We start from the raw sequence: 27,852 nt of genomic DNA on the forward strand, positions 1-27,852 counted from the left end.
TAATTGGCTCTTCCCCTTTTTGAAGGTAGAGATGTGGGTATGGTAAAGTACTGTACTCCACTCCACAGTGTATAGATATAGACTTGAGATTGTAAATTTGGTACTTTTTAATTATGAAACTGAGAGAAAATACCATAATTGGTATGTGTTCACATGATCTCTGGTAAATCCCTAACTAGAAGGTTCCACCCTTTTCTGTCATGAGAAACATCACAAAGGGTTAAGATTTCCCTACCAGGAGATAACATGCAATTTGTATAAATTCCTTTTCTGGGGTCAAGATAAAGTTTTTTACTACTCCCTGGGTTGGCTGAAATACAGAATAACCATATTTCTAATTATTTATAGCCAAGCACCCACTAAACATTTGGACATGAGAACTTAAAACATTACTAATAACTGTTCTTCATTAACAGGGAGGTAGAAATATTTTTTTGGAATTATTATTATACTTACTGTAAGGAATATATGTTTTGTGTGTACTCTCTTGATAACCTTCTTTGTGGCATTCTCCTCACATCATACTTTTTCTTTTTTCTCCCTACTCTTTCGAATTCTCCCCTATCTTTAGTGTGAAGCCTTCTCTGAGCAGCTCAATCATCCAGCCTTCTTCTGAACTCCTATGGTGTATTCAGTGTCTACACAACTCACTGGGCAATCAACATATATTTTCTTGTGTGGTCAATTATCAATCAACTAACAAGTACTTATATGTCAGACACTCTACTAGGTTTTGGGGAGTCAAGTATAAAGAATGAAAAAAAAATCTCTATTTGCAGAGAGCTTACATTTTAATGGAGTCCTTCCACTCTAATTATTTTATGCAAGTAGGTTTGCTCTCCTAGACTAGAAAGGGGCCCTTGTGGGCAGAGACTGTATCTTATACTTATCTCTACTAGTGCCCTGACTAGTAAACACTGAGTAAATATTGACCAAAAGGAGGAAGGCAGGGGGAAGAGAAAAATTTGGCTCAAAGGGTTATTCTTGTGCAACAATAAATTCATGAGCACCTTCAGGCCATTTTATTTCATGTTCCATTTGAAAATATCGTCAGGTCTACAGGGGAAGTGGAAACACATTAAAAGGGAAACTCACTGGCAATTCCAAAAGATCATCCTGCTCAGGTGACTGGGCACAGAGGAAAGTATTTGCAAAAATAAAGCAATCTTTTGGTTCTGTTTTCTAATTACCTTTCATTGGAGAACCCTGAGGGGTGGCTGGAACATGAACTCCCATCCCAGGACCACGGCGATAGGGGAAATTCTCAGGACTGTACTTTTCACATAAAACTTGCATGAAGCTTCTTCCACTTGGTTGGTCCATTTTCCCTTCCTAAAATTCTATAAGCAATAGAAAAATCATCTAATTAATTAATTTAGCATATATCTGTGTTTCTATTGCACACAAATATATATGGCAATGCCTAACATTTCCAGAGTTTATTAACTAGTGGGAAAAAAATTCTTTAAGTATCTGTGATTTTGTTGGTACCTGCTCCATGGATACAGGTCACAACATCTCTATATCTTAGTATTTACAGTCTTTAGTTTATTTAGTATTTATAGTCTTTAAAAGATGCTATGGCTAAAAAAAAAAATTCATCACCTTAGGGCCAACATGGTGGTGAACCACTCTAAACTTAGCTAGGCTGGTCCTCAGGAAAACAGATTAGCATAGTCACTGATAATTCAGGATCATCTATATGCCATAATGAAACATCAGAGTAGGATTTTAGGGAAGGAAGAAAGCCATATACACAAATAAACATCAATATCAAACCAAGACAATTTCTGACCAGTGTCTCACTGGTATAGACTGTAAGTACCATAAAAAATTCAAAAGATGAAGAGATCATTTCCAGCTGGGGGGTCACTTACATGCAACAAGGAGCGTCTGAACTGAAGCTTGAGGGATGAGTAGTATTTCAATAAGCAAAGAAGGCATTTCAGGTAGTGGGAACAATGTAAACAAAGGTGTAACTTGGCAGAACAGTGCTGTTTGTTTGGGATTTGGTGAGCAAACTACAGCTAAAGCAGAGGGTTGTGGTGGATAAAACTTGAAAATCAGACAAAAGAATACACATTATAGATAAAGGGCCTTCACTGCCAGGACCTGCAGTTTGAACTATGTCTTGTAAGGCAATGAGAAACCACTGAAAGTTTTTGAGCAGTTAATTAACATAATACAAAAATAATTTTCTAGAAAGATCAATCCGGAGACAATGTACAGACACTATGAGAGGAAAATTCACAGAATCATGTGTCTGTGTGAAGTATGGAAGCAAAAATGGTCAGAATTCCATGAGCTTTCAATTTCAACTAGGATGACAGGGAGGAATGAGATGTCATTAACAGAAATACCAAACTTCGTTTGAATTCTGACAATTTCTACTCTCCAGGAAAGACAAGAACAACATAAAAGATGTTTTTATTTGGCCATCCATTCCCTCATCAGTTGTGAGGGCATCTATTAAGTTAATTACAAAAAAAGAAAGAAAATTAAAGAACTATGATACTTTAAAAAACAAGCATATTCATTAAACACACACACACACACACACACACACATCTTTTCAAAGGGAAATCAGACTTACTGTTTAACTGAAAAGTGCTCTGTTCCTTTCCATTTGAAGCCTAGGTAAGGCCTTCCCTAAATAACCTCGAAAGAGTCTAGTCATCAGTAAGTACAGAAAACCCTCAACATTTATGCGTATGTTGAAGCAGATAATGCTGTACAGGCCGTTTGACATTGGCTGATTAATAAACCTTGGTTAGAGGGGTTGGTAATGTTCAATATTTAACACAAAACATAAGCAACTAATTGCTTATTCCCCTCATTCCTACCCACTGGGTGTGAGATCAAGTTTCTAGTATTTGTACTACTATTACAAGGCTTTATTTATACCCTTTGTCTTATGTGGTCATTACAAGAATTCCCAGTGCAGATAGTATTATCTTCACTTTTTACGGAAGAAACAAAGACTTAGAGAAGTTAAATGAAGTTTTCACAATCTGGCTTCTGTCAATCTTAAAAAAAAAACAAAACTGTTTTTTACTGATATCTTTTATTTAATTTTTATGCCAGTTATTTCCTGATGCAACAACTCCAGCCCTCTCCATGCCAACTCCCAGCCTCTTCCCAGACATCTTCAACACTTCTCTTTTCCATGAATTGTACATTCCAGTCAAACTAGCCTGCTTCATGTATCCTGAAGCCAAGTCAACAAACATTTATTAAATGCTTGCTAAGTGTTGAGAATACAAGAAAGTTTCTGCTCTCAAGCTCACAGTTTAATGGAGGAGAAAACATGGCAAATACCTAGGCCCAAAAAAGATAAATTGGAGATAATCTTAGAGTGAAAGCACTAAGATTAAGGAAGACCAGGAAAGGCTTCTGGCAGAAGGTGAGATTGTATCTGAGACTTGACAGAATCCCTGAGAACCCAGACATGAGGAACAGCCAGTGAAATTACCCAAAGTTCAGGAGATGGAGTACCCTGTGTGAGGGACAAGAAAAAGGCCAAAGTCACTTGATTACAGATTACATGGAGGTAAAAAAAAAAAAAAAAAAAAAAAAAAAGACTGGAAAGATGGGAAAGGACCAAGCTACGAAGCCTTTGAACACAAAGCAGAGGAATAATAATTCTTTAAGTGTCTGTGATTTTGTCAGTACTTCCTCCATGGATACAAGTCACAACATCTCTATGTCTAAGTATTTATAGTCTTTAGTAGTTGCTGTGACTGAAAAAAATCATCACCTTAGGGCCAACATGGTGGTGAACCACTCTGAACTTAGCTAGGCTGCTCCTCAGGAAAAGAGACTGGCATAGCCACTGATAATCCAGGATCATCAACATGTCATAATGAAACATTAAAGCAGTTTTCCACATCTGTCACTTCTTTCTTTGTAGTTTCTCTATTAAATGTCCCCTTCTCTCCTATCACTGCCCTATCCTTGTGCTTAGACCTCTGGAGCAGTCTGCTGGTTGAAGTCTGACTAAGTTACCTCTCCCCGCAAATCAGTAAACTTCAAAGGCTCCCTTTCACTTCCTTCATCTATTTACACGTTGCTTGCAAGTTTCTTGAAGGGGGAATATTTTTACATGAATTTTTAGGTGAACTGAATTGCTCAAGGTCACACAGCTTTCAAATAGCAAAGACAAGATTCAAACCCATGTTCTCACTCCAAAACATTTTCTACTATAAGACAACTAAACCTATCTGGTAATTTTTGCCCATGGCCTACACAAATATTTATACCAAGTCAATCTCAAAATACGTAAAGATACAATCAGGAAGTAAAAGGTATGCTCACACCAGACATTTTATTTATAATGTATATTAGGTATGACAAATTTAAGCCCTTAATACATGGTCAATTGACTACTTCCTTATCGTTGTACTCATCTGCATTTTGTTTTACTTTACATGAGATCTTTTTCTGATTTGATGGCTGTCTCTTCCATTAAATCAAAAGGGAAATATGGGGTGATGTAGTCTATTTCTTTTATATCTACTCATAACTCTGGTATAGTATACTACACGTGGTAGGTAATATTGAGCTGACAAACATTCTCTGGTATGACTTAATGACTTTCAGAAACATCCCTGTTAAGTTGCATCAAAAGAAGAGATTTAAAAAAACTAAGCATGAAATCTTAAACCAGCATCAGGGAGAACCCTAAAATAAGTGCTGAACTAAATAACCTTTAATTCCTTTCCACCTCTTATGATTCCATGATTCTAAGATTCTTTAAATCCTCAGTCTATGCTACTTGAATTTAGGGACCATATCTTCTTTTTATTTTTTCTAACTTTACCAAGTCTCTAAACAGTGGGTACTTGAGTATCATGCTGACTGACAATCAATTTCATTTTCAATGAAAGGTTAGATTATGGAGAATAACATTAATGGATCTTGCATAAGTAAAGAGAAAAAAGATGAAACCACCATCTGTTCAGTATATTCTTACAAGAGCAAAGATCTGGCTTGCTTTAGTCTAAGATAATTTATATTTTCTGCACAACTCCTGCCCTCTATTCCATATCTGATTATATATAAAGATTGATCTATGTTTGGTTCATCTGGGCTTTGGGGAGTAGTTGGGTCAAAGGGCACCATATCTTAGCACCTACTGGCAGTAGACAGTGTAAAACAATAGTTTTATAACTAGATCTAGATAGTGACCCCTCATTAAGTTATACACTTACAGATACTGAATAGTTTAGCAGAGGAGTTGCTGCTGTTTTTAAGGGGTAAGATGGCATGACCCCTATCATAAGACTGATAGTTGAGAAGAGAGAAAGAGGAAAAGCTGCCAAAACAGCCTCTGACAACTCCTATCTTGTCTATGTTGGCCTCTTTGGTCTGGAGGTTTCAGAAATCTCTAGACACTGGTGAAACCTTACAATTTGGAGGCAACATTCTTACCCTCATTCTGGAAAGAGACAAAGCCAGGGACACAGAGATTAAATGTTGAATTCAATCTGAAACTCTTGATAGACCTGGGAACCAAGGAATCTAGCAATTTCACCAAATTATCTTTTGTTCTCATGTCCCATTCTGCCTCTTACTCCCTACCCACACCCCATCCTGTTTGAAAAGCAATTCCAGGTCTCGTTACTGGTCACTTTCCAGTGTTCAGTGCTGGAATTGCTTTCCAGGAATGCAGATGGCATACACATTAATACAGGGGTTTTAAACTGAATTAAGATTGTAGAATGGATCAGTAACATAGATCTATTCAAAATCAGCTGTAGCAGCTTAAGAAGGAACAGGGAGTGGGAAAAAATGGCTCATACCTAAAACAGCTTGAAAAATGAGCAAATACAGTATGGTAAGAGACCCTATAGTGAGGTCTTTTAAAAGGATTTTTTAAAAACCTGATGACTTTCTGGAAATAACAGGTATCAAATTACCTTTGACAGCATCTAATGTTGGCAGAGTGCTAATGCATCTGTAAGAGGCTGTTCTGAACTAGTGGTTGATGGAGTCAGACATCCTGGGTACTATTCTTTGGTTCCATTACCAAATCATCGAGTGATCCCTGTGAAAATCACAAGCCCTTTGTGCCTCAAGTTCCTCAGTGCATAATACAAATGATATAATACTTGCTAGTATAGAACATGGAAACCAGCCAGTTAAAGAAATAATGTCAAAACAGCACATCCTTTCAAATAAATTATACCCCAATAACAAGCTACTTATAATTAGTGCCCTGCAACCAAAGGGCAAGTCCTGAACTGACCAGGTTGCAAGATTAATTTTGACTTCATAAAGTAATTCTGTTACATCGCATAGTATGATACATTCGATACAAATTCTTGTTATCACTTCCAATAGATAGCCCTCAATATACATAACACATGAATTGTCATAAAGGGATAAAATCCAACATTATAACAGCAAGGGGTAATCAGCAATTTCTAGAAATTGAGGACTTGCCATAAAATAGCCGTTATTTTCTTACTCAACCATGACCCTCTAAATTTCTTCAATGGATTTTCACTGCCTACTGAATAAAATTCAAACTTCTTTGCTTGTTATTCAAATTTTCCAGGATCCTAGCTTAATGTCATGCCTACCCATAACTTGTCTGGTTTGGGAGGTGGATCACCATTCATTGTTCTAGAGTAGGAGCTTTTTTGTGTCAGGGACCCCTTTGGCAGTCTGGTGAAGTTTATGGACCCCATCTCAGAATATATTTTACTAGAATGTTTTAAAATACATTTAAAATACACGATTACAAAGAAAAACAACTAACATCAAAATACAGTTATCAAAATATTAAGTTAATGGCATCCAGGTTGAGAATCCCTTGTAGTTTTCAAGATTCACTTTGAAAATACTGCTTATGCTAGCACTCTAATTAGCACTGTCATCTCTCCTCTCACACCATAACTTTGGACTCTGCTCCTATAAGGATCCATAGTATTTCTCAGGTATTTCCTAACCATGTCTCTGTCAGTGCACCCAGCTCTCCTGTTTTTCTCCCATCATTAGAATGTAAGCTCCTTAAGAGCAGGGAATATCATGCTTGTTTGCATTTGTATTTCCAGTGCCTGGCAGATAGTAAGCGCTGGATAAATTCTTTAGCTATCTATTTTTAATGAGAGGTTGATGGCTCCACCATATTTCCTTAAGTACTTTTCAAAATTCTTGGCCAGTTGTCATTCATTTCCCAAGAAATAAACCAATTTTTCTTCATCTAATTAAATATAGTGAACTCTGATACCCTTACCACTGTTCTATTTCTATAATCTGTCACCTTCAAAAGACAGTCTGGGACTAGAATTATTCACAGAGCAATTAATTCATGTCCAGGAAGCAATTCATTTACTTAAACTCTCTGCTAGCCCCTTTCTGGTCAGTATGGGCATTGCTTCAGTCAAAATAAGAACTCAAAAAGACCTTAGCTTAAATATGCCAAGGTCTTCCACTGCATCCTGGATCATCTCCAGTCTTTCTGATCTATATCTGGCCACTGGACCCAGACAGCTCTGGAGGAAAAACTGAAGCTGGTGAATGTGCACGGCCCTCCCCTGCTGTAGTTCAATTCTCTTAGAAATCATGGCATCATCTTCCTGATGTCATGGTCCTCTTCAAGAATGAAGGACAAACAACAAATAGTCCCTTTCTACCATGAACAGCAAACAGTTCCACTAGTTTTCTCAGTCATCTTTTCTTTCCCTTTAAATATTTAAAGACTCTTTTATTCTCAGTGGTTTTAGAGAATCTTAGTAAGGATCTCTTCAAATCATTTTTTGGGTTTGCCTAAGTTTAGTTTATGGATTTTCTAATTCCTCAGAAATCTTTTCCATTTTCTGAAAATGGTATCTTTTCTATGAGAGCCCCTTGGACTTTGTAGTTAGCAATGTAAGATTTATTCATTTATTCTGAAAGCTGGATCATGCAGACACTCAACACAAATTTAATCTGAGTTTATAAGGTATTTTATCTCCTTCAAGAGAAGTTAAAAATATATCTAAGTATAAGAAAAAATTAAGATAAATTCCTGAATGATGTATGAATATCCACTAAGGCCAGCAAGTTACATTTACAAAGAAAGCTCTTTGTATAAAAAAAGAAATGCTTCCCTTACACTATCACCACCACGCTGTGGGGCAGCTAGGTGATGCAGTGGATAGAGAACCAATGTAGGAGTCAGCAGGACCTGAGCTCGAATATCACCTCAGACACTCGACACTCCTTAACTGCGTGACCTTGGGTAAGTCACTTAACCCCAATTGCCTCATCCTGGGTCCTCTCCAGTCATCCTGATGAATATCTGGTCACTGGATTCAGATGGCTCTGGAGAAGAAGTGAGGCTGGTGACCTGTACAGCCCTCCCTCACTCAAAAACAAAGTCAAGTGCAAGTCATTTCTCTAATGGCATGGTCTTCTTCACCAACGAATACACCACCACACTGTAAAGTAGCTAGTACAAGTATTAGTGTCCCTATTTCAGAGATGATGGAACAAAGGCTAAGAGAAATAAATCACTTTTGGGGGTTAGGAACTGAACTCCAATTTTTTGTTCTAGTTGTTTTTCCACTACACTATACTGTGTTTCTGTGAATCCCCTTGTTTTCAGTCAGAAACTTGGGCTAGAAGGAACAATAGTTGACTAGAATATGACAATTATTATTCCATGTATTGAGGATACTTGTCATTCTAATTCTGTTCTGATCTCATGAACATTGTTCAAATAACATACATAGAAAAGTCGCCAACTTTGGAGAAAGATGAGTAGAAGAAATAAACCAATTATAAAAAACTGTTTATGGTTGTCTTAAGAACTGTTAACCAATTTACTAGTTTTTTACTAAAAGCATTTCAACTGATGAAACTGAGTGGTGCTGATAAATTATCATAGCATACCAGCCACCAAGATTTCACAGTCTAATATATACCACCCTATTTAAAATACTTTCACTTTTCAAGATCACTGAGCAACAAAACACTGTACACAAGTCTGGAAGTGTGGTATGTCAATTTTTCTAACCAGAATACAAATAATAAAGCTGTCAAATGAAATGGAAATCTAGATGTTCCATTTATTTCTCTTAATAAGAAAAGATTCATAATTTCACAATTAACATGCTTCCTAAAGGAAACAACAAAAACAAAACCCATTCACAAAGTTTTTTCAGTATTATAAAACAGATCCTTCATTCCTACTTCAACCTAAAGGAAGATGTTAAATAATTTACTATTTTGAAGTCACAACATTTACAATCAAAAGCTAAATTTTAAAGGAAATGCAACCTCAAAATGATCTCATTTCATATGTAAAGTTCAACAGGACAAAATACTCAAATCAAGAATCAAATCATAAGGAAATTCGGTTCACTCCATGCCTGCCATTTTATTATAAAATATGACACATCACTTTAATCTGCCAATTCAATTGTGTCATACAAAACTTCTGAATCTCTAAAAATTTTCACAGGAAGGTTAAATAAGAGTTGCAATAATTAAAATGAGAAGGTAGTTTTAGTTAGACTGAAAGTATAATTTTTAAAAATGTGTGGAAACATCTCTCTTGACATTGTTTTGTAAACATTCCTTTCTCAGCCTTCAAGTCCTGGTTTCCTACCCAAAACATTCATTCAACTTGATAATTTTTACTAATTAATTAATGGACTTAACCAAATGAATACTTCCATAAATAGTTCATCTTGCAATAAAGAGCAAAGCTACTTTCCATACATCCTCAAACACAAAGCAAGATGAAATATGTACTACCCTTTTTTCCAAGTTTCCAATGAGACTTTTTTCCAGTCTGTAGTTAGATAGATGGTCTTCTTCACAAATGAATATACATCTATCCTACATTTCTAGTTGTCCAGTATCCTTTTGAGGAAAGCTCCAAATATTTAAGCTTTTTCTTATTTGGGTTCTGAAAGTAATTATTTACTCTTGGAACCAACAGCTCAAGCAAAAGCGTGCTTATACTGATAAATAATTTTTTTTCTTAGTAATTCCCCACAATAATCTCTGAGGAAAGCTAAAACTTGTCTCTATTTTATAGGACATGAAACTAAGGTAATTTGCTTAGGTTTCTGTGGTACAAACAACATACTGAAACCAAATACATCTTCTATCTCACCAGTCTGCTACCTTTATTAAAGAAATATTTGCTGTCTCCAGTTAGTTGTTTGTGAGCAGTATGTGACTGACACATTATTTACTAAAATGACAGGAAAACATTGCAGCCAAATCAAAGTAATTGAACAAATAAACTTTTCCAAATAGAGGTATCGATCTCAACTATAGAGTAAAAGGTTCTTTAACAGCTGGTCCATAAAGGGAGGTCCCCACCCCTACCCCCAACCTGATGTATCAGACTTCATCAGAACATTTTGCAGGTATGTTTTCTCTCTGCTGTGAATATACATGTTTAAGGTCATTACTCAACTCTCTGGAGAACAGATTACCTCTATTATCTCCGTTCAGGAGTAGCTCCAGAAGCTGCCATGTAAAGTGAAGCCTCATTAGAGACAAACAACTAGCCATCATTCTACGTACGGCAGCACTCTCCAGCAGTTTACAAATTATTCTTGTTAATCAAGTATTGCCAGAATTTTAAAACTACAGCAGTTACACAGACTAGTTTTTAAAAAGTACTTAGCTCCTAAATACATAAACCACTCCTGTCCAACCTGAATTATGTCAGAGCAATGATGTCCTTGTTATTTGTGAATATAGGTGGGCCTAAGCAGAAATTCCTAATAGGTTACAATTGCATCAGTCCAATTTTCTTTTCCTTTAAGATTTTGGGCTCTGCTAATTAGCATGGCAGTAACACAATAAGATGCCTAACATGTGGCATAAATAGTATTCCATTTCCTTTCTTAGGAAGATTTTAAACCATCTTCTCTTGAGCAATTCAAATCCTACAGCTCCTTTCCTACTCTAACTCAAGGTCTATCTCTGTATACCAAGGTTTCCCAGACCATTCTAGTCTTCAGTTCTCCCTCTCCTTTGCAATCTTAGATTTGTCCAAACCACTCATTTGGCAATTAATCATCTCTTCTCTTGCTGTCTGAGAATATTTTATCCCCGCTTCCTCTGCTTTTTTTGCATTCTACAACTAAAGTACAAAATTTTTATGAGCAATGAAAGCATTTTTCACTTCACTGTATCTCTATACAATACCTAATATTGTGGAACATTTGGGCTAGAAGGGATATGAGAACTCCAATCACCTTATTTTTGTAAGTGGGGAGAGTAAGATTCAGAGAAACTGAATAACACGGCAATTGGCAGAGCCAGGAAGATAAACAATTCAGGTCTCCTAACTCCCTGGCCTACGTTCTTGCTACTCCACCAGTCTACTGGAAACAATGAAGATAATCAGTAAGGGAGAGTATATAGCTGAGGTTTACAAAAAGAGTTGTGAGGAACTTCTTTTCTTACCAGAAAAGGTTGAATTACCTCTACTAAGCATTTTGGAGAAATCTTAGTGGTTTAGAGATAACCTTCTGTTATTCTCCACATGGATGCACCCCTGAACTTAATTCTAGAAGAAATAAGAAAGATTCGATGGTGGGGGGAAGTTAAAGAGTGGGTGGGCAAGATTAGTGTCACTAAAACAGAGGTCAAGGAGCCAAAACACCCTCAGGAAGGCTGTTTTATGTGGCAGATATTGAGAAACTGGAGGCTGGATAGAATAAAAAGCAGCTCTCTGCTGAATGTATGGCATGCTAAAATAGTGAAACACTCAGGGATAAGTTTGAAACTCCTGCAATTTCTCTTGTATACGGAAAAGCCAACTTAGGATTTTATTGTTGTAATAAGGGATCTCCCATGGAGGAAACTCCCACTATCCACACTATCCAAACCATTTACCACCTACTCTGCCATTTAAGAGTTGTAGAGTTTCTTGGAGTACTGGGAGAAGCCCACATTTTCTGAACTCCCAAGGCTGCTGTCTGCTAAGCCATGCTGCTTTTCATTCCATAACTTTCTCAAGAGGAAATCTTAAACATGTCAATAGTAAAACAATAAAAGCTATTATGTCTAGGAATGACAAATTTGTATATATACATATGCGTATATATGTATGTACGTGTGCATATGTATAGATGTACGTGTATGCATGTAGACACATACACATATATACACACACACATATATGAACACAAAAGAAGCAAAGGACTGATTCAGACAAAATTCTCTAAGAAAACTTGAGGAGGAAGAAAATACCTTCAATTGTAGCTATCAGAGAAGGTTTCATCAAGAACTGAGCCTTGAAGAAGCCCTATGAAACTATCAATTGAAACTCCCTTAATCTGTCAATGTTAAATCTTAGCCCTTCTCAGCTAATTTCTTAGAGAATGCTGATTATACTCCTTGCCTTCACTTTTTTTTCTCTCACTAATTTCTTAATTCATTACAATGTGGCTTCTAAGTCTCATCACTTAGCTGAAACTACTCCAAAATTAATAATTATCTTTTTTTAAATAGAAATTTTTGTTAATAGTTTAGTCTTCACAGCACCTACATTTCGGAATGTATCCATGTTCCTCTCAGAATGCCATCCCTTAACAACAACAAGCTCAGGAAAATTAACATGGAAAAGACTAACTATAATCTTCCATACTTATTGTCTTCTATCTCTTCAAAGGGAGGGAGCCTCATTCTTACACTCTTTGTTGGAGTCAAGTTTGATTATTAAAATTTTTCAGCATGCAGTTTCAATGTTTTGATGCTCTTTCCAGTTACACTATTATAATCAGTGTGCAGTGTTTTCTGCTTACTTCGTTTTGCAACAGTTCATATAACTATTCCTAGGTTTCTCTATATTCACTGTTTCTTAGGTGTACAGTAATATTTCAGAGCATATAGGTTCTACAATTTATTTAGGCATTCTTCCTAAAGTAGGATCTTTTTTTGTTTCCAGTTCTTTGTCACTACAAAAAGTGCTACTATATTTTGGTTTGTATAAGATTTTTCTTATCTTTCTTTTATCAATGAACCAATAAGCAGCATGGGCCCAGGGAAAGAGTGCTGGATTGAAGTCAGAAAGACCTGGCTTCAAATTACAGCTAAAACATTTACCCTGGGAAAGTCACTTAACCTCTCTAGGTCTCAGTTATTTCAACTGCAAAATGAGGGGGGTCTGGGTAGATGAGTCCAAAGCTCCCTTCCATCTCTAAATTATAGATCCTATGATAATGAGCACAGCAACGATTATTTACATTGTTTTTGTTGTATGCTTAAGATGTTTGCGTAGTTATAATTTTAATAAAAATGAAAATTTGAATAAGATCTAAGAAAATCATATAAAAAGCTAAATGAAAAGTGTTTATGTGGGGACATGTATTTTCTAAGTAAAGAGGAAGGAATTTCATAAAAGTTGGAAACTACTAATTTAGTTATCATGTGGTTCCTCACTCTCCTCCACCCCCAAACTCCACATATATGAAGAACAAGCCCAAAGGATTGAAATGTCTTGCTTAAAATATTATAGATGGAGACAGAAGCTACCTAGTAAATAAAAAGTTCTTTTCCTCCCTCTACATAAAAGAGGAAAGCCTAACATTAGAAAATTTGAACAAAATCTGTCCAACATCAAACAGTCAATGAAGTGGCCATAAAACTGGGAAACATAACTCTAGGGTTACATGTGCCTATAGATCAAGTGAAGTATACTGCCAAAGCTTATCATCAATTTCATGACAGATAGTATTCTTTTCAGAACTCACCCACTCTATTTTAATTTGGAGCTTTCCAATCTGGGTAAACTCACTTATGAACTTATTTGTAAAATTACAATAATCAAATGTAAGTACTTGACTAGCAAGTTCCTCTGACACAGATATTCCTGAAAAAAAGCCACCAATTCTTATAACTCTATACCTATATCCCCATAAACATGTCCAGGTGTCCCTAATCTTTTGGGGGAAAAAGAAAACCACTTGATTCTACTATTTCACCACTCTCCCGCCTTTCTCATCCAAAACCCTAGAATCCTCTCTGCAGCCATTAACTTCCTCTTCCCATACTGATGTAGTTAGTCCCTTGTAACCCAGCTTCCAACAACATCAATCAATGGAAACTGCTTTCTAGAAAGTTAACAAAGATCTCTAAACTGCCAAATCAATTTAGATTTTGGCTTGATCCTCAACTCTCTTCTCTTCTCTTGTCAAACTCATTAGCTTCCAAGGGTCCAATTATTCTCTCATCATTCACATGATGATTCCTAGTTGTCTGTACACACACCTAGGAATCATCATTCACATGATGATTCCTAGTTGTCTGTACACACACCCACACCCACACCCCCACACCCACCCACACACTTTAGTTCATTACCAAGTGTCTATTGAACATTTCAAACTAAATATCCCACATGCATCTCAAACTCACCTGTGTCCAAAACTACTGTTTTCCCTAAACCGTATTCCAGCAAAACCTTATTTCCCTAAATCCAGCCTCAGATATTTACTAGCTATGTGAGCCTGGACATGTCTCTTAAGCCTGTTTGCCTCAGTTGTCTCATCTGTGAAATGAGCTGGAGAAGGAAGCGGCAAACCACTCTAGCTATCTTTGCCAAGAAATTCCCAAATCAGGTCATTAAGAGTTGGACATGACTGAAGAATATCTGAAGCACAAAAAACTCCAAAATTTCCTCATTTTTGTCAAAGATATTACCATCCTTCTACTTGCCCAGGTTTAAAACCAGTAATCTTTAACTCCTCATTCTGCCTCTAGCCACATATCTAATATTTTGCCAAGTCTGATGAATTCCATTCTCGGAAAATTTTCTTATATCTGTCCCCTTCTCTCTTTTCATGAAACCAATACCCTCATTCTGGCTATAACTTCTTGTCTGGACTACTGCAATAGTCTCCTATTTGTTATCTCTCCTCTTCAAGTCTCTTCACTTTCCAAATCATCCTTCACTCAACTGTCAAAAGTGATATCCCAAAATACGCATTTAATGTCACTTCAAGGCTCAATAAACTCCAGTAACTCTGAATTCTCTGGCATCAAAAACAAATTTCATCATGACCTGGCTCCCTCTTCCTGCTTGTAGGGGACCCTTCCTGCTTACAGAGAATAGAGGGAGATATCATTCCATTGCATGCCAATCTTTCAGATGGCCTCTTCCTGCTTGTAGGGAACAGAGACCTAATTTTACCAGCTTGCTCCCTTGGTTGGCTTCTTTCTGATTGCAGGTGACAGAGAAAAACACCACTCTACTCTGCTCCCTCCTATCTCCCTCCCAGCCTGGATGCAGAGAAATGACATTGTTACACCTCTTCCATTGATCAGGCCTGGCCTGCCAGCAGGGAAAGCAGACAATTATCATTCCACTGGCTCTACCCACTGGTGCCCTCCCTGAGTTGCCTAATACCCTCAGAAGACTCCACCCAGTGGCCCAATTCCAAAGGATATTGATAACCCACCAGAACTCACTTGTCAAAGATTAACTCCCACTGAGTTATAGTCTCCTCATTCCTGGGATTCTGAATGCCCACAGTCATTATTCATACTCCATTGTCCATCCTTCATTACTATTCCCAACCCTCTCTCAACACAATCTTTACCCTCCCTCTCCCCACATCCTACTCTAAAGTTACCCACATCTGCCACTATGCTCTCCGGAATGCCTGTTTCATAGATAACAAACTTATTTTCACCTTAAATCTTTTCCTTTCTCATTCCCTCCATCTTCTGTCTCTCACTGAGACCTGGCTCCATCCTGATAACACAGCCTCCCTGGTCACTCTTTCCAGTACTACACTTTCACTCATTCCCCACTCAGATAGGGGGAATTGAAATATTCTTTGCTCCCCACTGATCATTTTCAAGCCAACTCTCTAATATGCCTAACATTTCTCCTCCTCTAAGGCTCTCTCAATCCATATCTCTGACCCAGTCAAAATTCTGGTAGCTGCTGTCAATCAACCTCCCAGGTCACTTTCCTTTTTTCCTAATAAGTTCAATGCCTGGCTCACAGTCTTTCCTCCTCAATATCTGCCTTCATACTAGAGGACTTCAATATGCATATAGATACTCCCTCAAACAACCTAAAGATCTTCAACTTCCTCTTTTCCTATGACTTATTCCACCCTACCTCAACTATACACAAAGGTGGTCATATTCTTATCTGGCCATCATCCACAAAAGAACCACTTCTATGCTCATAAAATCTGAAATTCCCTTATTTGATCACAATCTGCTGTCATTCCATCATTCCCTCTCTGCCTTACCTTAAAAACTGTTTTTCTTCCTTACTGTGATCTCCAATCCCTTAAACCCTTGGTTTAAAGCACTGGCTGCTCTTTCCTCCCCTGCCCATCCTGACCCCATAGTGAACCACTTACAACTCTACATCACTGTCCTCTTCTCTCTAGTCCTCTGCTTCATTGGGCTATCACAGATCTTGTGCTGTCAAGCCTCAGCATTGGATTACTCCCATCTTCTGCTGCTTTTGCTTCTACTCTCATTCCACGTAATGAAAAAGCTGGAGAAATGACATCACCCTGACTGGATTCACTATGAAGTAGTTAAATAATAGCACTATAGCAAAGCAACCTTTTACATATCCTGATTCGTTGTCCCATTCATCAGTTACTTCTCTAAACATTTTAATCCCTCTTTGAGTCTCCCATAACTACTCCTTCACTCATCCTCTCAGTTGAGTCTTGCCTCACATTTCACTGAATGAGTTGAGGGGTTTTGATGAATTTCCTCTTATCTCATCTCACATCACTCAGATTGCTTTTGCCATTATCTCTTCCCATTACTTGTCTCAGGGGAAGAGAGTCCTCTTTGCTAAGGTTAATCCCTCTACACGCACAAGTGATCTCATTCCATCTAGTTTTCTCCGACAGACTGCCTCCTTTCTCATCCCCACTCTCTTTTTATCTTTAATCTATTGACTACTCAACTTCCTGAATTCAAATCGAGTCTCACACACTTACTACCTGTGTAACCCCTGGGCAAGTCACTTAACTCTGTTTGTCTCAGTCTCCTATACTGTAAAATGAAGAAAATGGCAAACCATTCCAACATCTTTGTCAAGATAACCCCAAATAGGATCATAAAGTTACACACAACTGAAACTGAACAACAAAATTCCTTACTGCCAACAAACACTCCTGTCTCCCCCATCCTCAAAAACCCTCACATGATCCATCCATCTCCACTGGCTACTGTCTCATTATCACTCTTTCATTTTTTCAAGGCTGAACTCTCTGAGAAGACCATAAATACATCTACTTCCCTTCCTCTTACTCTCTTCTGCACTCCTATAGCCTGGCTTTTGACCTCAACACTTAACTGAAGCCTTTCTAGTTTCCAGTGATTTCTTAAATTGACAACTATTTTTTTTTTCCCCAATCTTCATCCTGCTTGACCCCTCTATAGCCTCTGACACTGGTAGTCATGCTCTTCTTGATATTTTTTCTCTCTAGGTTTCTGTGACACCACCCTATACAGGTTCTCCTACCTGATTTACTCCTCAGTCTGCTTTGTGGGATATTCGTCTAAGTCATATCTGCTAACCATGAGTATTCCTCAAGATTCTGTCCTGGGCCCTATTCTCTTCTTCCATAATATTTCTTTTGATGATCTCATTGGCTTACATGGATTCAATTATCATCTCTACATTGTTTTTCCTTCATCTGCTTATTCAGTCCCAACATCTCTCCTAACCTCCTATCTCCCAATGCTTACTAAACATCTCAAACTACATGACCCAGACATATTAAACTCACCATGCTGAAAACTGAATGCATTACCTTTCCTCCAAAACATTCCCCTCTTCCTAATTAACCTACTACTGTTAAGCATACCATCATCCTCTTGGTCACCCAGGCTCCCAACCAAGGTATTATCCTGAACTAATCCCTCTCTTCTCAGCGTATCTATCCAGTTTCACCATTTCTGTCTCTGGTATATCTCTCATATATGGCACTTCTCTCCTCTGACACTGCAACCACTTTGGCTCAGACCCTCACCTTCTCATGCCTAGACAACTGTCAATAGCCTACTGTTTCGTCTCCCTACCTTTGTGGGATTTATAATCTCTTCCGTTATCACACTGATATTCCTAAAACCCAGATCTGACCATGCCACTCCTCTTTAATAAACTCCTTTTCACCTCCAAGATCAAATATAAAATCTCCCAACTGGCTTTTAAAGTATTTCATATCCTGGCTCCTTACTACCTTTCCAGTCTTTTCATATTTACTCACTTCCATGTACTGTGTAATCAAGTGACACTGGTAAACTTGCTTTTCCATGAACAAGATACTCATGTTTCAACTTTGGGCATTTTCACTGTCTCCCATGCCTTGATTTCTTTTCCTCCTCAACTCCTTCTGGTTTCCTTGGCTCCATTCAAGTTCCAGCTAAAATCCCACCTTATACAAAGTCTTTCCTAATTCCCCCTTAACACTAGTACTTTCTCTCTTTTGAGAGAAGGTGCTAACTTAATCTAACTTATGTAGATATCTTGTTGCATGTTGTATCCTGTAGATTGTGAAATACTTGAGGCAAGGATTGTCTTTTGCTGTTCTTTTTATATTCAGTATAGCACACTGCCTAGTACTGTACATGTCTAATAAATGCTTACTGAGTACTGAATAACTCCAACATACCTTTCCAGCTTTATTATACATTAGCCCCTTTCACATACTCTTCACTATAGTCAAACTGGTGTGCCTGCTATCCCTCACACATAGCATCTCCCATTTCTATTCCTTTACCTAGGTTGTCCCCTATGACTGGAATGCACTCTCTCCTCTTGTCTACCTGTGAGAATTCCCAGCTTCCTTCAAAACTCAACTCCAACACATTCTTTCATATGATCTACTGATTCCCCTAACTACTAGTACCTTCCCTTCAATTACCTTGTATATATTTTGTATATACTTATATTATGTACATGTGGTCTCCATGTGGAGTTTAAGCCCCTTGAGGGCAGGGCCAATTTCAGGTTATCTTTGTTTCCCTAGAGCCCAGCAATGTATGGATGGCACATAATAGACACTTAATAAATGTTGGCATGTTGACAGCTACAAAAAGCTAAGTAAACGTACTTGAACACTATCCCTTGAAAATGTGTACAATGGTAGAAAGCAAGCCAATATTCAAGAATATGTAATATGACTTCCCCCAGGATCACTTTCTTCTACTGAACAATCAACCTTTTTTGACCTACAACAGTTTTAGCAAACAAAATTTCAATGAAACATTTCAAAGAGGTCAAGAAGTAAGTCCATTTAAAGCTTTATCTTTTACATGACTTGGTCAATTAGACTCTGAATATAAGCATTAGGCTGTATCTTCTAGTTAGTTCCTAAGACAAAAGTCATCTAAAGAAAAGAGAATGAAAATTGGTCTCCCAAAAAGGGACAAGCCAAAATGGAAAAGAGGCACTGTTTTTTAAAAGTCACAGCAAAAATAGCACTGTAAAAGCAATTCCATTTTAAATAATGGGCCTTTTTCACCATGTGTGTATGTTATACTATTCGGGAATGTTGCCCTTTTAAATGAGTCTTCTCTAAAAGTGTGTCAACAAAATGGAAATCAAATCCAGCAAAAATGCATTATAAAATAACTATACAGTTTAGTGTATAATCTTAGTTGAATTTGATTTTCACCAATAAAAATGGCATGTCATGCATCTTATCCAATAAAACTCTAACTAAATAGCAGAGGTTCTGCGGTATTTGAATTTTTAGTCAAGCAGCCATGTTATCCATAATATATCCACATGTTCTTGGTACTAGAAACCCGTTAAGATAAGACTTTCCCCACATCTATATCCCTGTTTAATATCAGATCTGACATCAGGAGAGACCAGACATATTAGGGGAGTTGATGGGGGCAGCAACAGTAATTCAAGAAGCTTCCATTTCATCTCAAAACTCTTTGATATTGATAACTCAATAAACATGGAAAAGGTATACTTAGAACTGTTATTTTGACAACAGACCCTCAGTCATCAAAGAAAAGTTAAATTATTCTATTTACAGAGAAACTTCAATTTAGTAGATAGCTGTCAACTTCAGGAACCTTTGGATCCAAGCACTACTTTTAACTTGACTCAGAGTTCATGTTGTCTGTATGACCCTGAGCAAGTTACTTGACCTCTGAGTTCTTTATGCAATCTCAAAGATGAGAAAATGTAGTGTGGTTGCCAATCTGAAGTGCTGAATGGAACTGCTGGTCTAGATATTTTGGACCAGACCAAAACAGCAGCACAGCATTTCATAGGTAGTAGGAACCTTAAAATCATGTAATTCAATCTATAGTTCAAGAGGAAGTTCTTTTGTAGTTAATATACCTGACAAGTGGAAATTTGGCCAATTTTAAAGATCTGCAGTAATAGTGAATCCCCTATCTACTATGTGTTAGGCAGATAGCTTTAGAAAGGCTTTCATTTAAAATGACTTTAAAAGTCAGTTATTTAAACTTTAATTCAAATATTTTATTTCCTGAGAGTTTCTGAATAACCAGAGCTTTATCACAGTTCAGAAATTCTTAATAAGTATGTGAAAAATGTTTTTAACATTAATTTTTAGGATGAGAAAGAAGAAATTCTTTTAAAAAAAAGCTGTTTTAAAAAATGTAATATCTTTTAAACCTAACATTAAGAATACACAACATTCTTTTTCACATGGGTTTGTACTCCCTCAGTGTGAAAAATGTACTCTCTCTTCATCATAACCGTTTGTAATTCCTTCAAAGAACAGATAAGGTACCATCTCTTAAAGGAGGCCTTTACTGATCCTCCCAGTTGTCAGCATTGATTCGCTCTTAAAACTGCTTTGCATCAGCACTGTTGCATCCTTTCAAAAGAATATAAACACCATGTTGGTAGATATTGCTTTATATCCTCTGATAAAGTATTTATTAAGCCCTTACTACTCGTTAGGCACTATGCTAAGCACAGCAGATACAAAGACAACGAGACCGCCTCTACTCCCAAAAAACTAACATTTCAATAGTGAAAGACAAAACAAACAGGAAAGGGGGTGTTGGAGGAGGAGAGTAGCTACTGAAGGTGGAACAGACTGGAGAGTGAACCTGAAGTAGAGAGTGAGAGAAGCATGGCTGGGCCTTCTCAGGATCTGGATATATAGGTGGGGTCAGGGGAAGCAGTGGATAGAGCACTGGGCCTGAATTCAGGAAGGCCTGAGTTCAAATTCAGCCTCAAAGCCTTACTAGCCATGTGACTCTGGGCAAGTTACTTAATTTGTTTACCTCAGTTTCCCCAACTGTAAAATGAGGGTGACAATAGAAACCATCTCCCATGGGTGCTATGAGGATCAAATGAGTAATTCTAAAGTTTTTATCATAGTACCTGGCACATAGTAGGCACTATATAAATGCTAGCTATCATTATTATTATTATTATTATTATTATTATTATAATTATATATGGAGAATCCAGGTAGGTACTTACCAATCACTGAGTTGGTCACAGAACAGAATCATCCCTAGGGGCTAGGCATAGGTATAGAGGTAGAATAGGACAGAGGGTGAGAATATTTTGGCTAGAGGCCACGTATAATGCCTTGTACATGTTGGATGGAATGGTTTAATTCATTATTGTTCAATGTTAACCTCATCAGAGGGGTGGATGGAGAAAGTGTCATTTTAGATTCTGAAATTAAAAATATTCACCTGCCTGAGTAATAAAAACATCCTACAAGAGAGCTGGAGAGCAAAACCATATGGAACCAGGATGAAACAGTAGAAAAATGTTAAATTTGGAGTCAAAGACTTAAGTTTCAATTCCAGCTTTGCCACTGATTGAGCAAATGAACAAGTTATTTCCCTCTATGGGCTTCATTTTCCTTATCTGTCAAATAAGCTGACTGGACTAAATGATCTTTACGTTTCTTTCAGTTTTAAGTCTATTACCTTTTAACTTAAATTTGATAAAACTTTCAATTACCAATTGAGTTAATTTTTTGATGGATGGAATATAAAGGCAGGCTATGGAGCTATGAATTGATTAGTTATTCTGAAAAGAAAATGGGAACTATAACCAGTTAATAAAATGTGCATGCTCCTTGATCCAGTGATACCATTAATAGGCTTAGATAAAGGAGAAAGGACACACATGTGCAAAAATATTTACAATAGCATTCTTTGTTCTAGCAAAGAACTGGAAATTAAGCGGGGGAGGTATTCGTTAACTGAGTAATAGCTGGACAAATTATGGTATATGAACGTAACAATACTGTGATGTAAGAAATGACGAAAGAGACAAATTCAGAGAATCCTGGGAACACCTGTATGATACCGATGCACAGAGTGAAGTGAGCAAAACAAAGAGAACCATTTTATACAGTAACAACACTTTTAAAACAACAACTTTAAAAGATTTAAGAACTCTGAATACAGCACTGGCCAACCATAATGAAGCATGTACTCATGTCCTAACAGAGTAGTGATGGACTCAGGATTACAGACATACATTTTTGAGGACTAAAAAAAAGCTATAATCGCAAGCTAAAAGTTTTTGAAATTGTAAAAGTTTTGTTTTTATTTTGTGAAATTCTTTCCAATTGTTGGGACTATCAAATCTATTCCCCCAAAGAGGATACTACAGCTCGACACAAACCAGCACTACTATTATTAGCCATAAATATACCTCATTTTTGAAATCCAGCAATGTCACTTGACTCTGCAACTTCCTGGGACAATAAACACATATATGATGCATTATTTCTTTTTAAAATTTCTTTAAACATTGCAACATGAATGAAGTTTTGCTTTGCTTGCCAAAGCTCATTAACTTTTTATTATAATTCTATTTTATAATAATACCTTAGAGTAATAAATATCTTTCATCTCTGTAAGGACCAGCTTTACAAAGGTAGTACCACCCATGTTCAGGAAGAAAATATTATGTTAAGTGACTTCCTCAAAGTGCTACTAACTCAGTGGTCAATCAAATAACATATGTTACAAGTGATAAGTATCCAATCCTTGTCCTAATCCCCAGGTTATAAATATGCCATGTGATTAATTACTGCAATAAAAATTAATTTGGTTACCAGTTCTCTTGAGATTTTTTAAACAGTAGAAAAAACAAATCAGTCTATCCTTGCAACACTGCACCATTGCAAAAACCTTGTTTAAACTACAATGTAGCAATCAGTGCACTAAGTAGAACAAGGTCACTCACGTTTCTCAGAAACGGTCAAGTCCAAAGATTCACAAACTTTTTATGAGTCTAAAGAATTTCAACAGACAAAATCCAAGTTAACAACTGAAATATTAAACACAAACTGAAATATTAAACACAAAGGCATGTTCTTTAGAAACATTAAACATAATGCATGGTACCATTGATCTCAAAAAACAACAAACATTTATTAAACACCCACTCTGTACATACAGCACTGTGCTAAGTCCTGAGGGTTAAAATGTAGGTTCAGTGCTTAGGTAGCTACAACTGGGTCCCTGCCCTTAAGGAGCTTACTTACACTCTTAGTAAGGGGCCAACACAAATAATATAATTCAATAGATCTATTCACCATCACCTTCCACTGGTGCAGATCACAAACCATCTAGAATACTTGATATCACACGGTATCAAGAGATAACACACATTTATAAACCTTGAAGATTTGCAAAGTATTTTACACATATTATCTCCTTTGATTCTCACAACAATCCTGCGAGGTAGGGGGCTGGGGTGTTATATCCCCATCTGAAGGATGAAGAAGCTGAAGTCAAAAATGGGTGCTTGTTTACAATCACACACACAGAGGAGTGGAATTCAAACCCAATCTAGGTTCTGGGGCTTGCTCTTTTATTATCATGCTACCTCTCCAACAAAATGCTATCTAAATCTTGCGAAAAGAAGGTTGTGGCCAACCAGCTAAATCAGGAACGTGGGCTTTAAATTTAGGTGGCAATGCAAACATATCTATATCACTTTTAAGGTATAAATGTGTGTGTTGTACAGACTTAATCAACTACATTTCTCCCTTTTTCCTTAAGAGATAATTATTAACAAAGGTCTAAAGTTCGACCCTACTTTGATTTTTAGTTAAAATGCTACAAAAGGTACTCAGTTTCCTTAGGGACTAATCCCAGCAAATTTTCTGGCTAAGTTAAAAATTCATCTTCGCCATCCAATATGGGGAGGGAATCAATTAAAAAAACAACATATAACATGCTTACAGAAACTGAGGACATGTCCTTAGAGAACACTAGCCCATTTACTCAAAGGCGGAGGGCCATTGAGGGCCAGCCCCTTCTTTGACAGATAAAGAAACTGAGGCCCAGGGATGTGAGGGGCCCTGCTCAGGGTCCTACAGGTGGGTACTTGGCAGGCAGGGTTCAAGCTCGGTGGGGATCTCCAACCTCTCCCATTCACATCTGAAAGGCAAGCACGTTCCCAACAACCTGGCCATGTTTACTACGAGGCACTCACTCCCTTCTAGCGCGCAGCACCACCCTTCTCCCCAACTTTGTTTACGGAAGCTTCTAGGGAGCCACCGTTTCTACAAGGTGACAGCATCGAGGACCCCGAAACAACTGATTTCCCCTTCCCGGTAGAAGCTTCTTTCACAGGCTCTAACCCCTGAGCCCCGTACTCCCCTCTAGCCTCTCCTCCCTGCTGCCCTCCACGTAAGGGCACCAAAGGGAGCGCTCCAGCACAAATAGCACCTCTTCCCGCACTCTCCGTGGTACTGGGGGTGGGGGCAGAAACCCCACTTCCCAGAAGCCCCTGGTACAGACACCTCCCCCCTCCTCACGCTCTGGTCCCGTTTCTTCTGGCAGTCCCAACACAAGATCCAGATACTTCTTCTTCGGGCAGCCCCCAACCCCCCATCTCCCAGAGGCCCCCAGGGCAGGCCCTCCCGCGGTCCCCGACAGTCCCCCTTCCCCCCACCCCCAGCCCCAGAGGGGGGCGCCCCGGGCCCAAGTCTGCCTGCAGGCCCGCCGGCCTCCACTCACCCCTTAGCCCGGGAGGCGGAGGAGCTCGTGCTGCCACTCCTCCTCCTGCCGCTCCTCCTCCTCCCCCCCACCTCCGCCCTCCTCCCGGCCAAGGCTCAGCCTCCTGCCCGGTCCCTGCCGGGCCCCACGGCGGCTCCGCTTCACCTCGTTCCCCAATCGGGCCGCCGGAGCCCAGTGTCCTGCATTGACCCGGAAGCAGCTTCCGCCGACCGACAACAACACGTGACCTTGACTCACGTGTCACGTCCGCTGCGTGAGCCAGGGGCGGGCGGGGGGCAGAAGGAGTGAGAAGAAGGGGATGAGGGGAGAGGGTGGTTGTGGGAGAGCGGGAGGGGGCGGGAGGGAGGGAGGAGTGCGGAGAAATGCTGAGGGAGCGTGACGTAGCCGCCTCCCGGTCGCCATGGTGACGGGGAAGCTTTCCCAGCCCTGGTCTCCGCCCGAGCCGGGCCTCTGATTGGGCGTGGGGGCGTGGTCGGGTGGGTGGAGGTTGGTGCAGAATCGGAGCCTTCTCCCATCGGAAAGGACCGGAAAGTCACAGGCATGGGGTCCCAGCTCGGGATGGGTCTAGATAACGTGGGTCGTGACCTTGGGGCAAGTCTGCCCCCACCCCCCCGACCTCCCGCCTTTATCTGACTCCCAAATGAAAATCCCCCCTTCTGCCGGAAGCCTTCCCCCGCCCCCCTGAATTCAGTGCTTTCCCTCTTTTGCTTTACATGTATGTATTGGCATGTTGTCTCCCCCTTCCCTACCCCCACCCGCTCCGTAGAGCGTAAGCTCCTTGAGAGCAGGGACTGACTGACTACCTTTGGCTGCTTTTCTATATCCTCATTGTGTAGCACAGTCCTTGGCACAAAGGGGGGCGCTTAATAAGTGTTTATTGAATTGAAGGCACTGTCCTGGATGATCTCCCAGGGGGCCTCTACAACCCAGGTTGTGGTTCACAGAGAGTGCGGCATTCCCCAACATCTATATTTTCTGTTTGGAATTAGATATATACGCACTATATTCTGGAACGTGTTTGCTGTGTATTATGTCACTATACTTTATCTTTCTGTTTTCTTGTTTGGTCTCTGCTTGCCTCCCTCCCCCAATTAGATGATAATTAGAATTAAATTAAATATTGAAGGACTGTCACAGGATCGTAGATTTAAAACTGGAAGGGATCTTAATAATATTCTCCAGCAATTATATAGTGCTTTTGCCTTCAAATATTATTTTATCTTCACAACAACCCTGGGAAGCACGTATTATTATTATCTCTATTTTAAAAGTGAGGAAACTCAAGTAGATAAAGGTTTGCAGTTTCCACAAAACTCCCCCCAAAATTCCCATTTAATTTCTTAGGTCAATTCACAATATATTGAAACCATGATGAGGAAGGTTGCGATGTAGAAAGGATAACTGTACTTCATATTCTATCACCAAGATTAAGTGACTTGTCCTGGGTTCTACAGTTGTGTTGGTCCTTCATTGCCAGAAAAGACCATGCATTCAGAGAAATGATGACATGACTTGCACTTGACTTTGTTTTGAGTCAGGGAGGGCTGTGCAAGGTGACCAGTCTCACTTCTCCAGTCATCTGAATCTAGTGACCGGATATTCATCAGGATGACTGAAGATGACCCAGGATACACTGGGAGCTTGGCCAAGGTCTTTTCAGGTACTCATTTGGGGTGAGGTAATGCCCATTCATTGAATAGGCCTGTTTAGGAAGTAGCCAGGGCATGGCCCCTTTAATGAGGCAAAGAAAAAGAAAGATGTCAGGCTGGGAGGGAAACAGCAACAGTTACTAGGTCCTACAGTTAAATCAGTTTTCAAGGGAGATTATAATCTCGTCTTCCTTATTCTAGTTTCAGCACGCTAACCATTGTACCACCAACTCTGGTTCAACCCTGAAATTTTACAAATGGGGAAACCCAGTCTGGGAGAGATTAAGTGACTTGCCCAGGGACATACATTTATGGAAGCCAAAATAGATCGACTTTGAATTGCTCAAATCACAAAAATGTGCACATTGGGTGCAGGTCACAGAAAAGTAGATTTCTATTCCCTCTAAAGAATACCTTCTTCCAACGAAAAGAAATGCTAGGGAAGGTGACCTAACTCTACCGGATCTCAAATTGTATTATGAAGCAGCAATTATTAAAACCACTTAGTACTGGTTAAGAAACAGAAGGGTAGACAAGTGTAATAGGCTAGGTACTCAAGTCACAGTAGGCAATGAATATAGCAATCTACAGTTTGATAAGCCCAAGGGCCCCAGCTTCTGGGATAAGAACTCACTGTTCGACAAAAATTGCTGGGAAAACTGGATAACAATGTGATGGAAACTAGGCATAGACCAATGCCTGACACTGTACACAAGAATAAAGTCCAAATAGGTATATATGATCTAGGTATAAAGATTGATGCGATAAACAAATTAGTGGGCCAAGGAATAATGTATTTATCAAATTTATGGAGAAGGAAAGAAAGAAGAGATAGAAAGCATTGGGAAGTGCAAAATGGATAATTTTGATTATATTAAACTGAAAAGTTTTTGCACAATCAAACCCAATGCAGCCAAGATTAGGAGGGAAGCAGAAAACTGGGAAAGATTTTTTTGCAGCTAGTGTCTGTGATAAAGGCCTCATTTCTAAAATATGTAGAGAACTGAATCAAATGTGCAAGAATGCAAGTCATTCCCCCATTGATAAATGGTCAAAGGATATGAACAAGCAGTTTTTAGAGGAAGAAGTTAAAAATATCTATAGTCATATGAAAAAATGCTCTAAATCACTATTGATTAGAAAGATGCAAATCAAAACAACTCTGAGATACCACATCACACCTATCAGATTGGCTAACATGACAAAACAGGAAGATGATAAAAATGTGGGAGAGTTCACTAATTCATTGTTG

General features: G+C 38.6%; 1 protein-coding gene across 4 annotated transcripts in view; it reads right to left on the minus strand.

Annotated features, from left to right (window-relative positions):
- Positions 1-25,321, minus strand: part of LOC140506119 (tubulin-specific chaperone cofactor E-like protein) — a 150,737-nt gene extending 125,416 nt beyond the window's left edge. Inside the window, exons 1-4 of one of the 4 annotated variants that reach the window (XM_072612921.1) lie at positions 24,172-24,825; positions 23,168-23,215; positions 5,919-22,673; positions 1,191-1,340 (exon numbers count right to left, since the gene is read on the minus strand). In XM_072612921.1, coding sequence (XP_072469022.1) covers positions 1,191-1,323 — 133 coding nt within the window. In that variant the 5' untranslated portion in view covers positions 1,324-1,340; positions 5,919-22,673; positions 23,168-23,215; positions 24,172-24,825. Of the gene's footprint in view, positions 1-1,190; positions 1,341-1,605; positions 1,863-5,918; positions 22,674-23,167; positions 23,216-24,171; positions 24,826-25,095 lie in introns of those variants that run through there. The other 3 variants (XM_072612923.1, XM_072612922.1, XM_072612924.1) reach the window with 3 other exon arrangements.
- Between the last annotated feature and the right edge of the window lie 2,531 nt (positions 25,322-27,852).

The sequence above is a fragment of the Notamacropus eugenii genome, chromosome 5 (assembly GCF_028372415.1).
Source record: "Notamacropus eugenii isolate mMacEug1 chromosome 5, mMacEug1.pri_v2, whole genome shotgun sequence".
Taxonomy (NCBI): Eukaryota; Metazoa; Chordata; class Mammalia; order Diprotodontia; family Macropodidae; genus Notamacropus; species Notamacropus eugenii.